The following is a 15,288-nucleotide window of genomic DNA, read 5'->3' on the forward strand; positions in this document are numbered from 1 at the left end:
TAAGCGTGGAGGAGAGGAGGAGGTCTTGGGAGGACCGGAGATTACGTGAGGGAAGATATTGAGAGATTAGTTTGGCAATGTATGGAGGAGAAAGGTTATGGATGGCTTTGTAGGTCAGTGTTAGTAATTTAAACTGGATACGCTGAGAAATTGGGAGCCAGTGAAGGGATTTGCAAAGAAGGGAAGCAGGAGTGTAGCGAGGAGAGAGATTAATTAGACGGGCAGCAGAGTTAAGGATGGACTGGAGGGGTGCGAGAGTGTTAGAAGGTAGGCCACAGAGGAGTATGTTGCAGTAGTCGAGGCGGGAGATGATTAGGGCATGCACGAGCATTTTGGTAGAGTGTGGGTTGAGGAAAGGACGGATTCTGGAAATATTTTTGAGCTGGAGGCGACAGGAGGTGGCGAGAGCTTGGATGTGCGGTTTGAAGGACAGGGCAGAGTCAAGGGTTACTCCGAGGCAGCGGATTTTGGGGACAGGGGAAAGTGTGATTTCATTTATTTTGATAGATAGATCAGGTAGGCAAGATATGCGAGATGGAGGAAAGATAATTAGTTCAGATTTGTCCACATTGAGCTTGAGGAAGCGAGAGGAGAAGAAGGAGGATATGGCTGATAGACACTCTGGGATTCTGGAGAGCAGAGAGGTGACATCTGGGCCAGAGAGGTAGATCTGAGTGTCATCGGCATATAAATGGTACTGGAAGCCATAGGACCTTATGAGTTGTCCCAGGCCGAGTGTATAGATTGAGAAGAGTAAGGGTCCTAGGACAGAGCCTTGAGGGACACCAACAAAGAGGGGGCGAGATGAAGAGGTAGTATGGGAGTAGGAAACGCTAAATGTGCGGTTGGCAAGGTATGAGGAGATCCAAGATAGGGCGAGGTCTTTGACCCCAAAGGAAGAGAGGATCTGTAGTAGGAGGCAGTGGTCAACTGTGTCAAAGGCAGAGGACAGGTCTAGGAGGAGGAGAATAGAGAACTGTCTGTTAGCTTTGGCTGTAAGTAAGTTGTTAGTAATTTTGGTCAGGGCAGTCTCAGTGGAATGGTGGGGACGGAAGCCAGATTGTAGGTTGTCGAAGAGAGAGTTAGATGCAAAGTGAGAGGAAAGTTCAGCATGGACGTGCTGCTCAAGGAGTTTGGATGCAAATTATGTGACAGGTTTGCTTTAACGCCTGTTGATTTTAGTGGAATGTCTTTGGAACTGGGGACATCCGTTCCGACTTTGGGTCTTGAGACGTGTAAGTTGTTGAGTTCAGTAATGCACCTGACTGAGCTCAAGAAAAAAGTCACTCAAATGGCGGACTGGTTACATTCACATGCTTTTAAACTAGTATGATAGCGGCAGATCAGCCGCACTCGCACTGAGAATTATTTAAATGATCGTTTATATTTAGTTACAGTACAACATAGTAGCATAGTTATTAAGGTTGAAGGAAGACTTTAAGCTCATCTAGTTCAACCCATAGCCTAACCTAACATGTTGATCCAGAGGAAGGCAAAAAAAAAACATGTGGCAAGTAGTAAGCTCCACTTTGGGGAAAATAATTCCTTCCCGACTCCACATACTTCAATCAGAAATTCACCAAAGTGCTGGGCAGAAAAATATAGAGCGACAAGTCATATTTTACGCTTCGACCAGTCCTGGGTCTTTTTCAAATGTCGCTTGAATCACAAGGATAGGGTGTACGCTCAGCACGCACTCCAGCATTGGTCTCCAGCATTGGTCTCCAGCACTTTGTGACCTGCCGGATCACTCCTGTGTTTGCTGGAAGCCACTACTCAATGCAAGTCCCAGAATGAGGGTCCCATAGACTTACACTGAGAACTTCTGACTGTTATTTCTAACTTCTGGACAGCAGGGCTGTGGAGTCGGTAAGCCAAACCTCCGACTCCTCAATTTCCATGACACAGACTCCGACTCCACCAAAATGGGCTCTGACTCCACTACACCGACTTCGAATCCACAGCCGTGCTGGACAGTCAGAAGTTATGGTTATTACAATATGGCGTTGCTGGACCTGAGCGATGTTTGGAACAACTGAAGATGGCGCCTGTAAAGTATATAACTTAGACTCCTAGCACCACTCCAACGCTGAAATAAACAAAAAACGCTGGAGTGGCGCTTTAGAGGTCTAATGGGGTTCCAGTATTTTTGGTGGCAAGTCTAAGGCTGCATCGAAAATACTGTAATCAATGTAGTCCACAAATGAAAACCAGGCCTTTGACATTTTGCTACAGGTAATTTGGGGAATTCCCAAGTGCTAGAAGTGACTTCTCCAGCTATAGGGTTTCACCAAAGGTTTACTAAATACAATGAAAATTATATTTAGTACCTTGGGTATAACATATAGGCTGTCTTAAAAATTTAAGCTGTTGACCAGTTGAAATATAATTTTGGGTTTGTAACGACTCATGACTCTGTCTTTTTTTAGGCAAACCACTACAGCCCCCTATCAAACGTGAGCTGCTCAGGCACAGAGACTACAAGGTGGACCTGGAGTCCAAGCTGGGGAAAACCATTGTTATTACAAAGACAACTCCCCAGTCGGAGATGGGAGGGTAAGTGCACCTGAAACTGGCTATGGAGTTATTCTTCTTCTTAATGTATTCATCTTTTATTTTCCCAAAAAGAGAGAACCTATACTACTTCTATAAAATGGCCCCAGTACCATTACCCCACTTGCCACCGCACCAGGGCAAGTGGAAAAAGCGAGGCTAAGTGCCAGATTTGGTGTATCTTATGGAATCGCCTTTTCTGAGGTGGCTGAGAGCTGATATTTTTAGTCTGAGAGGGGGCAAATATCCTTGGCTCCTTCCTAGGCTATTAATATTAGCCCGCAGCTGTCTCCATAGCCTTTGCTGGTTATTAAATATAGAAGGACTCTGTCATTTTTTTTTTTTTTTTGAGGTTCCCCATTTTAATAACCACTAAAGGCTTAGTGTACAGCTCTGAGCTGATATTAATAGCTTGTGAAGCTCCATGGGTAATTACCCCCTTCGCTTCTGCCCCCAGCTGTCCTCTTTCCCTCTGCTGGTTAAGAAAATTTTCAGGGATTCCCTGCCATTTTTTCAGGAAATAATTTATTCAGTAATAAAATACATGTACAGTACGTTACACAAGCACTGTACTAATTACGTATGTAACTGAGATCTTTATGTCATTAAAGCTCTGCTGGAACGGCTAAACTTTATATGGGGATCATCAGAATCGCTGTACTGTACATGACGGCAGCTGGGTACAGACTGCTATTTAACATGTGTTTACAAATGATTGGCTAATTCTGAACTTGACCACATCCCCAATTAGAAGAGGGTGTTCACACCTATGCAACCACATTATTTTAGTTTTCTTATTTTTATTGTCCCCTTCAAAATTTTCAGTTTTTCTCACTGGATTTGTACAGATTATGGGGACATTTTTAAGGTGGAAAAAAATATGAAATGATTCATCTTGGTAAGAGCTTTTTACATAGTGTTATGCAGACTTTTTATATCCACTGTACAGCACCTTTTAATTTTTTCAATGGGTGTATTTAACTACAACAATACCTTTTGAATGTGTGCTGTGCAAGGAGGAGGTACAGCTAATGCAGTGTTACATGGACTCTTATTTTTAGGGGTGCAGTGGTCAGAAGCATTGAAGGGGTATTTTCATTTTGTGCATTTGTGGCATAACCATAGGAACTAACAGTCAATAACTGTATGGTATATGGATCCCACAAAAGTAACCTGCATCTCTCTTGAGAACAGGGCTGTGCACTGTTTCACTGGAGCGGTAGCCTGAATCCTATCCTGTGGATAGGCGACAGATATAGAAACTGGGGACACCCCTTTACATTTTATCCCAAAAGTGCCATAAAATAGTTCCTATAGCACTTGCCACCCCATAGCAATCTATTGGGAAGCAGAATTACCAATCAAGATAAAATGCTTAAATTCCATCTTTATTTAATAAACAAAAAATTGCTGTCGTGTTCAGGTACATCTTGTTTTTGAGAAATCCGTGATCACTTAAGGATTTTTTTGTCATTAGTTTCAGCATGTTAAACTGGCTACATTGTAAAAAAGTGGCTGCAGAGCTCCATAGAATTTTTTTTTTCCTACTTGCGTTGTGGAGATATTGGCTAGTAAAATTTAGGTTATAGTTCTGCACATTACCAGTCTCTGGGGGCGTGTACTTCTTCCTCTGCATGAGATTGACCAATCATAAGCAAGCAGCAACATACAGAGGAAGAAAATAACACACCTTTGTCTCCTCACTGATCTCGTGCAGCTACTATTAGAGATGCAGCTGAGTTATGTATTGTTACAATCCCCTCCAAATCTCATTGCACTACAGTCAGTGTAGGGGCTGGAGGGGCAGAGCTGACAGCACTGTGAGATGAGATCTGGAAGGGATTGTACTGATACATAACTTCTTAAAGTATAATATAGCTTTATTACAAGTTTTAAGCATACAAGATTGATATCATAGAAATGTAAACGATTATAAAATACAAAGGGTAGTGATACCTTAGTGCCCCGTCTGAGCCAGTTACTGGTATAGAGGTCTATATGTGCGCCTAATAGAAGTCAGTCATATGATCAAGCCATGAATTACCCTGAAGGAAAATAGCTATGAGTAGAGTAATATAAAGTGCACAGTGCAAGGTTTATACAGGGGTCAAAACAGACCTACTAGAAAGGGATAGTCCTATGAAAAAAGTTAATAAGGAGTAGCATACATTTATATAAGGTAACACTCCAGATACAGGTGAAATCCAGGAAAGAGCTGACACTGGTATATTAAATGACTCAAAGTAACAAAGCATGGGCAGACCATGGGAACCAACCTGCTGCAGACCCCAACGCGCGTTTCACAATGTGCTTCTTCGGGGGGCATCCATTTGAGTGTTGTTCGGTTGTTAGAATAGTATAAACCCCAAAACATGGAGATATATTTATTAGTCCCTCACTGCATAGGGAACTCCCAAATGGATATACACTACAATATAGTGGAGTCAATAATCCCCCCAATAGGTAATTCATAAAGAGGTATCAATTATGTTCCATTATTGGATAAAAAATATCAAGTTTAAATGTATATCATAGAATGTTACAGTTGGAAGGACCTCCAAGTTCATAGTGTCCAACCCCCCCGCTCAATGCAGGATCCAGTAAACCATCAGATAGATGTCTGTCCAGCCTCTGTTTGAAGACTTCCATTGAAGGAGACCTCACCACCTCTCGTGGCAGCCTGTTCCACTGATTGATCACCCTCACTGTCAAAATGTTTTTTTCTAATACCTGTTTCCTTGTGCAAATGAGAGTAAGGATGATCCCTCTACACTGTGAAATCCCTACAGATATTTGTAGCTAAACTTTCCCGAATCCTTTAACCGTTCCACGTAGGGCATACTTTGCAGACCGCTCACCATCCTGGTAGCTCTTCTCTGAATTTGCTCCAGTTTGTTGATGTCTTTTTTAAAACGTGGTGCCCAGAACTGGACACAGTATTCCAGATGAGGTCTGACCAAGGAGGAGTAGAGGGCAATAATGACTTCACGTGATCTAGACTCTGTGCTTCTCTTAATACATCTTAGAACTGACAGATAAATACTACAATACAAAAAAGTAGATCACCGATGAGGAGACAAGGAAACAGAATAACAAAAGGACAATGTTAGTATATAATAAGTGTATAGCTAGTAAACTTGACAATTCACCCATGTACAATCCCAAGAGGATTGAAGCATAACATATAAATAATATTGTCATTATGCCAAAAAATGACGTAACGGTGCAGAAGAAGTTTCAATACTATGCCTCAATCATTGAGAAAAAGCAGATATGTGAATAGTAAAAATTGAATGTAACCTAGTAATAAGGGAATGATCACCAAAAAATGATTGCCTGGAGTTGTCCCTGATGTGAATCTGTAGGGGGGCTGTGTGGAGCCATGTGTAATGTGTATTTATATACACCTACCCACATGTGTATATGCCTCCAACCACAGTAATTTAGCGCATGCGCAGTGGGTCCCTGGCTGCCGGTTGTGTCACATCTGGCAATCCTGGTGACAGCGCGGGTCAAGGTAACGTTTGCTGTGATGTCAATGACCCACGCTGTCCCTTATGGATGCCATCAGCATCAGGCGGATCGGAGCTCCAGTGCGCATGCGCAAGTAGCAGCGGCCATTTTTGCTAAAAGAACAAATATGGGGAACCAAAACTGATAAATATAAGATAAATACTGACAATCAGTTTAAAGGTGCAACAAAATAATATATAAATATAATACTATTAATGATAGAAACAGATACAAAACATAATAATGCACAAAAATATTATATTATTTTGTTGCACCTTTATACTGATCATCAGTGTTTATTATCTTATATTTATCTTTTTTCTTTCCCTTTCCAATTTTTCCCTCCCCGTTCTTTTCTCCTCTACCACCCCTTCCATTCACTATCACTTATATTTGTCACATTACTTATCCTTATTTTTACCGACTCAAATATACATTACTGCTATTGTCCATGGTCCATGCCCTGCGAATCTAATTGCATCAACTCTACCCAAGCCTGTCTATCACTCCATCAAATGCCAAACTCGAAAATGGGAGTTACCAAAGTCATTAGCAAAGTATAGATTGCTAGGGACATCCAGCTTACCTAGACACCTTACACCTGACCCAGCTTTTCCTGGATGAGTTACCATATATGCCTATGTATAAGAGTACAAACATGGGAGCCTTCCACTCCAATCGCAGCAGTTACAGTCTGCATCCGAAGAATATGGAACAAGCACTGCTCCTAAGCCGCCTGCTTCATGCATATGGATAAACGCTATGCCCAAGAATTCCACAGGATGGTGGATAACTTGCTGATCGCTGGGAGTCCGAATCCTAAGATGCTAAGTGGTCCCGAGATGAGAGCTCTAAAATCCCCCAAGAATGGGGCTCTAGAGCCTTGTCCCGAGTGTAGTGGAAGTGTGCATGCATGGCCTCTGCTTCATTCATTGACTTTGGGACTGCCGGAAATTGCTGGGCACTGTAGTCAGTCTCATATACAATGAATGCGAATCTGTTCCATTCAGAATGGGGCTGCAGAGCCCCGATTCCGCCCTCCCCAGCCATCTGCAAGGCATCACCTATCCTACTTAAGGGAATAACTTTTTGGGGCTCAGTCCTTTTAAATTGAATCTGTTGTCATACTGTGCTTCTTTATGTAAGGTCCGCATAATATGGGGTCAAGTCGACTTACAGTTGTAAAAAAGGGCTATAAAGAAAAAAATGTCACTAATAGGGTTGATCAGAGAATACCAGACTCCTGTCACAGTTGCATCCCTCAGTGTGTCTGGGATGCAGTTGCTGACAGCTCAGCCATCCAGTCTGGTGCAGGGGTGTGCTGAAGCTGTCAGTGCTTTGATTGACCACTCAGCTGTCCAGTTTGGTGCAGGGGCGGGCTGAGCTGTCTGTGTGTTGATGACATCTCAGCCGTCCAATCTGAGACTGGGAGGCGTTGGCTGTCTCCAAGTGTTCATTGTCCCAGGTGATTGCCAGGCTCCTTAACTGGGCTGTTACTCCCAGAACACTGCCAGAGGTGCAATCAGTGTGATTTGTCTATCTGAGCCTAGCGTTCTGTGTTTTGATTTTCGTTGCCTGACTTTGGACCTTATCCTGACCATCCATCTGCTTAACCCATTCTGCTCTTATTTGCTATCCTCCTCACATACTGACCTCGAAACATTACCTCACTACGCCTTTGTTTCTTCATTCTGTTTATTACGTACTCTCCTTGCTCATGTCTTTGAACTCCTTGACTATCCCGTCTCATGGCTTGTCCGCGAGAAGTGACTCCGCGTCACAACACCTAGTTTGAGTCTGCTGTATTCATGAGGGGTGCAATGCCCCTTCTTCTCCCCTCTGCCTTCAAAAGGATGAATACACCGGGCTCAAACTGTGTCCAGCATATCCATCCATTGCTCCAATTTGTATTTTCTTGCCATTTCGGTTAATGTGATAGTGGTCGTTATGTAAGACGGCATAGTCTTTAATCTGCACAGTTCTGTCTCTCTGAGTGGTATTTATCCGCACTGGCCGCCATGTAGAGGGAGATATTAGTCTGGCCCCAGCACCGGATGGTAAGTTGTGAGGTTATGAAACTCCGTCATACTTTTCCATCTCTCTGAATACAATAAGTGAAGTGATGCTCCAGACAGAATTAGGATAATAGAGTTACAGATACATGTCTGGCTTTGTTTGTTAACCTCGCCAGAGGGCAGAGCAGGTTGGGATTTAGCAAGAACGGATTGTTAATGTTAGCGATGGGGTCAAGGAAGATGACACTAAGAGGACTGACGATGAGACACCATTACCGCGCTGGTTAGCACACTTATTAGGAAGCTGCATGCAACAATTGATGATTGCAATGTGTGCTGAGCCTGGAGATTCTGGCCTTGTGTCCTCGTCCTTCTAAGATGATTTAGGAGGCCACTCGTAACCGATGAGTGTGTTTTCATCGGCAGCTGTGGCTCAGTGGCAATATCGGTGGGACATCATGACGAGGAGACGGCTGCGTTTTCAGAACAAAGACTCTGATCCAGTGTAATGCTTCATGTGATGAGAGCATAGCAAATCATCACAGTCTGCAGTTCACAGGAACAAAGGAAAAAGTCTTAGCAAAGTTAAAGGGGAATCAATTGTAAATTAAAGGGATCGGCCAACAGCTACAAAACGTAAACAAACTGTAGGACCTTTTTTGACCCCCCTCACATTATTGACGGTATCAATCGCTGTTTCCAGCAGTTATGCCAGAAAGGACAACACATGAAAGAATGACACCTGAGGCCAGTGATTGGCTGCAGCAGTCATATGCCAAACAGCACGTCATGGCCATCACAGTGAAGTGGTCAAGTCCTTTATTTGGTAGATTTGAGGATCCTAGTCTTCCTCGCCCTTCTTTGACTTTTTAGTTTGACTTCTACTGATCTAATGTAAAGGGTAAACTAGTGTTGCAATTTTTTGGCGTATCTGTCTCCAACCCATCCTCTATCTCCCACCCGAGTAAGGTTTCTGGAGGAGTTTTGAATTTGGCACATTTTTGTGGCCTGAAGAGTAAACTAGTGGGTATAATACTAGACCTTAGCAGTCAATGAGAACCACTCCAGGTCTGATCATACCACATCTTTCGGGGCAGGGGAGGAAGCAAAAGACTATACAGACATTTCCCCATCGGTATCTCAGCTAATTCTTTCTGTTAGGTAAAATATTGTTTGAAAACGGGCCGTGAAATATTTTACACTGATGTGGTATGATCAGACCATGTCCCTGCACAGTCAGACATGGCCATTACACAGCACATGTATAAGATTATCTCAGCACAGGAACATTATTTTTAAACACATCCTATTGTGGAAATTATTATTCCCAGATCTGTTGATTAAAATGAACTTTTGTTCATGGCACAACCCCTTTAAGGAATTAATCGGAGTTAAAGGTTTTCCACTTTTTGATTGATGACCTATCCTTAGGATAGGTCAGGGGTGGGGAACCTCATGCCCCAGGGCCATATATGGCCCTCAATGACCTGTTATCAGGCCACCAGGCAGATTCTCAGGGACCGCATTCTTGGGCAAGGAGCTGTATTTTCATTACCACAAGCTCATTAATTTCTTCTTGCTCTGTTAGCACACACACGCAGTGTCCACTACTGAACACTGAAAGGCATGCGATGAAAGATTACGTCCTGACGCCAGGGCGGAGTTTGTACGGCCCTTTAAGGATGGTATAAATATCCAAATGGCCCTTGGCAGAAAAAATATTCCCCACCCCTGGGATAGGTCATCAATGTCTGATCAGCCGGGGTCCAACACCTGCCCATCCCCCCCCCCGCCGATCAGCTGTTCTTGGGGACGGCTGCGGCTGGCCGGAAGTCCTAACTTGCGGAGCTGGCAGTTTTCTGGTAGTGGCGGAGGCAGGGTACTGCTCATCGGCCTCCTATTCAAATCAATAGGAGGCAGATGTGTAGTACCCTGCGGCGGCCACTCTCTACGAAGACAGCATCTTTATCTGCTGTAATAGGTGGATACCAGCTGTGTAACAAGGCTGGCGTTCACAATATGGAACAGGCTCTGCTCCTGAGCCCGCTCAATACACTGGCACGCAACATAGGACGTAGCAGTATGTCGAGAAGGGGTTGCATTTTAAAGGGAACCTGTCACCCCCAAAATCGAAGGTGAGCTAAACCCACCAGCATTAGGGCTTATCTACAGCATTCTAGAATGCTGTAGATAAGCCCCCGAAGTATCCTGAAAGATGAGAAAAAGAGGTTAGGTTATACTCACCCAGGGGTGGTCCCAGTCCGGTTCTGGTCCGATGGGCGTCGCGGTCCGGTCCGGGGCCTCTCAACTCCTTGGGAGGACGTAATCGTAAGAAGATGGTAGGCCCCACACCGGACCGCGACGCCCATCTAATCGGACCGCTCGCCCAGGTGAGTATGGTCTAACCTCTTTTTCTCATCTTTCAGGATACATCGGGGGCTTATCTACAGCATTCCAGAATACTGTAGATAAGCCCCTGATGACGGTGGGCTTAGCTCATCTTCGATTTTGGGGGTGACGGGTTCCCATTAAGTTTTAATCTCTGAGTTACCAGGTTCCTGTGCAGTCTGACACTGCCCGATCAGTGCTATCAGACTATGTAGGGGCACCCCATCACCCCTCTCTCCTATTACACGTTTCTAGACAGAATAGAGGAAGGGTACCACACCGTTCTAAGGAAACATGCTAAAGATTTGTCATGTTATGGTAAAATACAAGTCAGGGGAGCCGACTGCACCTCTGTGAATATGAGGGATGAATTGGTTGTTCCATATCAGCATTTTTGTAGGGCATGTGGTGGGTCTTAATTCTGTTTTCTGCCTCTGCACTAGTCACATCTCATGTATTTATTTGGAGATGTCCATTTACGATCTGTCATCAGACGGACATGTCAGACTCTGAAACGACAATCATCCCGGTGGACACATTCTATAAAAAGTGATATGATGAGACTCCAGCAAATACTTCATCCACTTGCCCTTATTTCTCATCTGGATGTGACAGCAGCAGCCGATCACCTTTCTCGAACCTTCTAAGATCCATGACTTATTAGACACCTTCCGCAGTAACTTTTCTACAGGGCCATCCCAAATCCATGTGACTCATAACTTCGTTTAATTAAATAGCATTTTCAGAAGATTAAGGAGGAACTAAATTTAGTGTCCGCGAACCCAGGATGAGAAGTTCTCAGTGTGACGGAGCTGCCTTAGTGAAAGTATTAGTTACTTATTAAAATTAAAGCTTTCGGAAATGATGTTTTAATTAAAAAAAAAAAAAAAAAAAGGGGAAAAGTTTTCCCCGTTCATCTGAAGGACATGGCTCGGTGCATTTCTAAATCTAAATTAACTTATTATAGAAGACATGGTCATTTTGGATTTTTTTTTTTGCTGAGGATTATTTGAGTAACCGTCGTTTTAATTTTTATTTCATAAATCAATAGTGCACATGAAAATAAGTAATGCAATAGCAAAGGCCAAAGTTGCGGTGATACCCCAGCCTTAATTGCTTCTTTTATGTTAGTTCAGAGGAAATCGATCTAGGTTGGTGTAGATTAATGGGTCAGATTAGAGTGACTATCACGATGGAGGCTAGATTAATCATTTCTGGGGCATGGTAGCCCACAGCCAGTGCACTGGGCTATGGGATGGAGCCGGCTGTAGCCGTTTCTCTCTGCCCTTTACATACTGGTAGATCTAACCACCAGGGCTGTGGAGTCGGTAAGCCAAACCTCCGACTCCTCAATTTCCATGACTCCGACTCCACCAAAATGGGCTCCGACGCCAGCTCTACCAGAGCTGTGGAGCTGGTAAGCCAAACTACCGACTCCTTAATTTCCATGACACAGACTCTGACTCCGACTTCACAGCCCTGCTAACCACATGATCGGTGGGTGCACTTTAAGAAGGTATTAGAAGCGTTTTGTGTCCGGTGTATGCATTTCTCATTTTCATGTTGCCGTGGGTAAAGGAATTGTAAATGTTCCTGAAGTCACTTAGACATTCCAGCAGCCCTTATTATATTAGTCATATTTCGGGAACATTACAGGGACGACTTTGCCTCTTACTGCCCCAGACTGTGCCGCGTGCATACACTGCCTTGCATTTCCAATAAAAGAATACTTGGTGCTCTGTGGTGGCTGTTGACCCGCAGCTAATAAAAATCTATTGATTCACTTGAGAAGACACGGTTGTCCAAATATCAAACAAAAAGTAAATAGCATATGTGGAGTGTGCGAGCCGTGGCGCTGGGATTTGCTGCATTGGAAAACAGCATTTAGATTGTATCATAGTTATGGGACCGGGCATTTCTTATTGAGCAAAATATCAGGTTGTGACCTCTTTACTCTTTACAAAGGGCTTTAGCGTGCCTCTGCTTGTAATAGAGCCGACACGTGTGGCTTCATAGCACAGCTGGACAGAAAGCAGTGGCCGGCAATAACGCTGAGGCTGGCCGGTACTGTGCATGAGTGTCTGAGTGATGGTCCCTGCAGGGGGCTTTATGGCTTGTCAATTGATGAGACAGAGTAATTAAAGGATTCACCTGACTGCTGAGTCTGACTACACACAGTGATGTTTTGTAGTCTGTAACCATGGAGACGTACACATCTGCATGTGCTATGTGTATGTGCACACACTCTACTGTAGTAGATTTATGCTGATGTCCAAAGTAAGAAAAAAAAATAATATATATATATATATATATATATATATATATATATATATATATATATATATATATATATATATATATATATATATATATATATATATATATATATATATATATATATATATATTGAAAATGAAGGCAGCACTCCATAGTCTTCAAAGTGAAAAGTGTTAGTTTATTCGGACCCCCATGTCTGGGCGACGTTTCGGCTCACACTGAGCCTTTCTCGAGGCTCCCGTCTAACTAGACCGGCAGATCATAAGAAGAATCGACAGATAAGCGGAGATTCTCAAGTCACAGATTACTGACCTGGCTGATGGCTCAGAGCCCTGCTAATCCGCTCTCTCACCGCTAATCCGCATGTATAGTATGGGCTCAGGAGAGGAGCCCATTCCCCTGTGATAAGTGCCAGCTATGTGGCATCTGCCTGTAGCAGCAGCAACCAGTGCTAGCTCCGATCACTGCTGATTGACCATTTAAATGCTGCTATGTTTTGGCCATAAACTGCAATGTACAGTCGCTGATCCAGTATGGTTTCCATCTCATCCCACTAAGTGATCGCAGGATACTTATGGGTCTTATGGCAGCCAGGACTTGCTGAAGCCCCCATAACTGCCATCTTGCTATTATTGTGAGACCCAGCCCAGGAGAAAAAAAATAGAGATTTGCCGTTTTTCAGTCTCCATACAGATCCAGAGATATGGGCCTTTTTATTTATTGCAAAAGTTTACTGTCTCTACCAAAGGGGTGTGGCACACAGGGTAGTTATGCAGAACAACCTACTTATATGCTTCCCCCCCCCCCGAGAATCCTGTGGCCCACACCTCCTTGTAAAGTGCATTAAAATTAAAAATACCCTTTTATCTGGAACTGTATGGCGGATTTGATAAAATAAAAAAGTGGAATAATTGGGCTTACAGCGGGAATAAGAGAAGAGCAAAAAGTGGTCACTTGTCAGCTGGTGACAGGTTCCCTTTAAGGAGTGGATACTGGGCTCTGCTGACTTAGTGTGTGTTTAGGAATGGTGACGACCCATGGGCATTAAGGGAGATTATCCAAATTTTCCTTTAACTAAAAAAAAATTGGACCCTGATGGACTCCAGTAAAGTTAATAGGGTCCATCAGAATTCCCAGTATATGTTATAACCTGAAGACATGCCACTAGTGTGAACAGATTACATACATACACATTATTCTTCTGAGATGTAATGACGCAGTGTTTTGCTTTACTTAAAGTGATTTCTTTTCTGCTTTCAGCTATTACTGCAATGTCTGTGACTGCGTAGTGAAAGATTCAATAAACTTCTTGGACCACATCAATGGCAAAAAACGTAAGTCAACCAAATACAGCATTTCTTTCCACGTGCGGTTGCCTGCCTTGACCTGCAGGTGGCAGCAGTGTATTCTGCCTTCTGTAAATGACCAGTCAGCTGGAGATCAGTATGATGTTTTCTTCCTCCGTTCAGATCTAGATCATCAGAACTGATCACTGCACACGTTACTTCTCGGTGTTATTTTTTTTCCCCTTTTTGCTTTTTTACTTGCCAGATTTTCGAGCCAAACAGCATCACATAGATTGCTGACTAACTACATTTTCTTGAATTTTGCATAACAATGTGTTCTAGATTTGTTGTATAGTGAGAATAGAGGTTGGTAACTGTTTTGGCCCTTTGGTTTTTTTCTCTCTTCCCAAACCTAGAGCCTTCCATTTTTTTTGTTTTTCTGTCAATATAGCCATATGATGTCTTATTTTATGCAGGACGATGTGTACTTTTGAATGACACCCATCATTCTATCATACGTTGTAATGGAAATTAGGAAAAAAAATCCTAGTGTGGCTAAATTGTGGGGAAAAAAGTGCAATTCCTCAATAGTCTTTTGGGTTTTGTTTGTACAGTGTTTGCTATGTAGTAAAAGTGACCTGGCAAATAGATTCCCTAGGTCAATACGATTGCGACATTTCCAAACATATAGGTTTTTTTCATTATTATTTAAGTTAATGCTGAACTCGTTATTGCAGTCTCTATCGCCAAGAGGCCTTGAAAGTGCAGAACAAGAGGACAGAAAATAACTTTGCATTTATTTATTTTATTATACATTCAGTGGGTAAAATAATTTTGATCCCTTGCTGATTTTGTAAGTTTGACAAAGACATGAACAGTCTATAATTTTAAGGGTAGGTTAATTTGAACATTGAGAGATAAAATATCAAAAATAAAATCCAGAAAATCACATTGAAATAAGTATGTGATCCCCTAACAACCACTAAGGGTACCGTCACACAGTGCCATTTTCATCGCTACGACGGTACGATTCGTGACGTTCTAGCGATATCCATACGATATCGCAGTGTCTGACACGCAGCAGCGATCAGGGATCCTGCTGAGAATCGTACGTCGTAGCAGATCGTATGGAACTTTCTTTCGTCGCTTGATCACCCGCTGACATCGCTGGATCGTTGTGTGTGACAGCGATCCAGCGATGTGTTCGCTTGTAACCAGGGTAAACATCGGGTAACTAAGCGCAGGGCCGCGCTTAG

General features: G+C 43.1%; 1 protein-coding gene across 1 annotated transcript in view; it reads left to right on the forward strand.

The window, feature by feature from the left end:
* The window catches only part of ZMAT2 (zinc finger matrin-type 2), a 38,593-nt gene that overhangs the window by 5,155 nt on the left and 18,150 nt on the right, over positions 1-15,288 (forward strand). Inside the window, exons 3-4 of the mRNA XM_077266137.1 lie at positions 2,430-2,556; positions 14,007-14,080. Coding sequence (XP_077122252.1) covers positions 2,430-2,556; positions 14,007-14,080 — 201 coding nt within the window. The remainder of the gene's footprint in view (positions 1-2,429; positions 2,557-14,006; positions 14,081-15,288) is intronic.

This window comes from Ranitomeya variabilis, chromosome 5 (genome assembly GCF_051348905.1).
Source record: "Ranitomeya variabilis isolate aRanVar5 chromosome 5, aRanVar5.hap1, whole genome shotgun sequence".
In the NCBI taxonomy this organism is placed as follows: Eukaryota; Metazoa; Chordata; class Amphibia; order Anura; family Dendrobatidae; genus Ranitomeya; species Ranitomeya variabilis.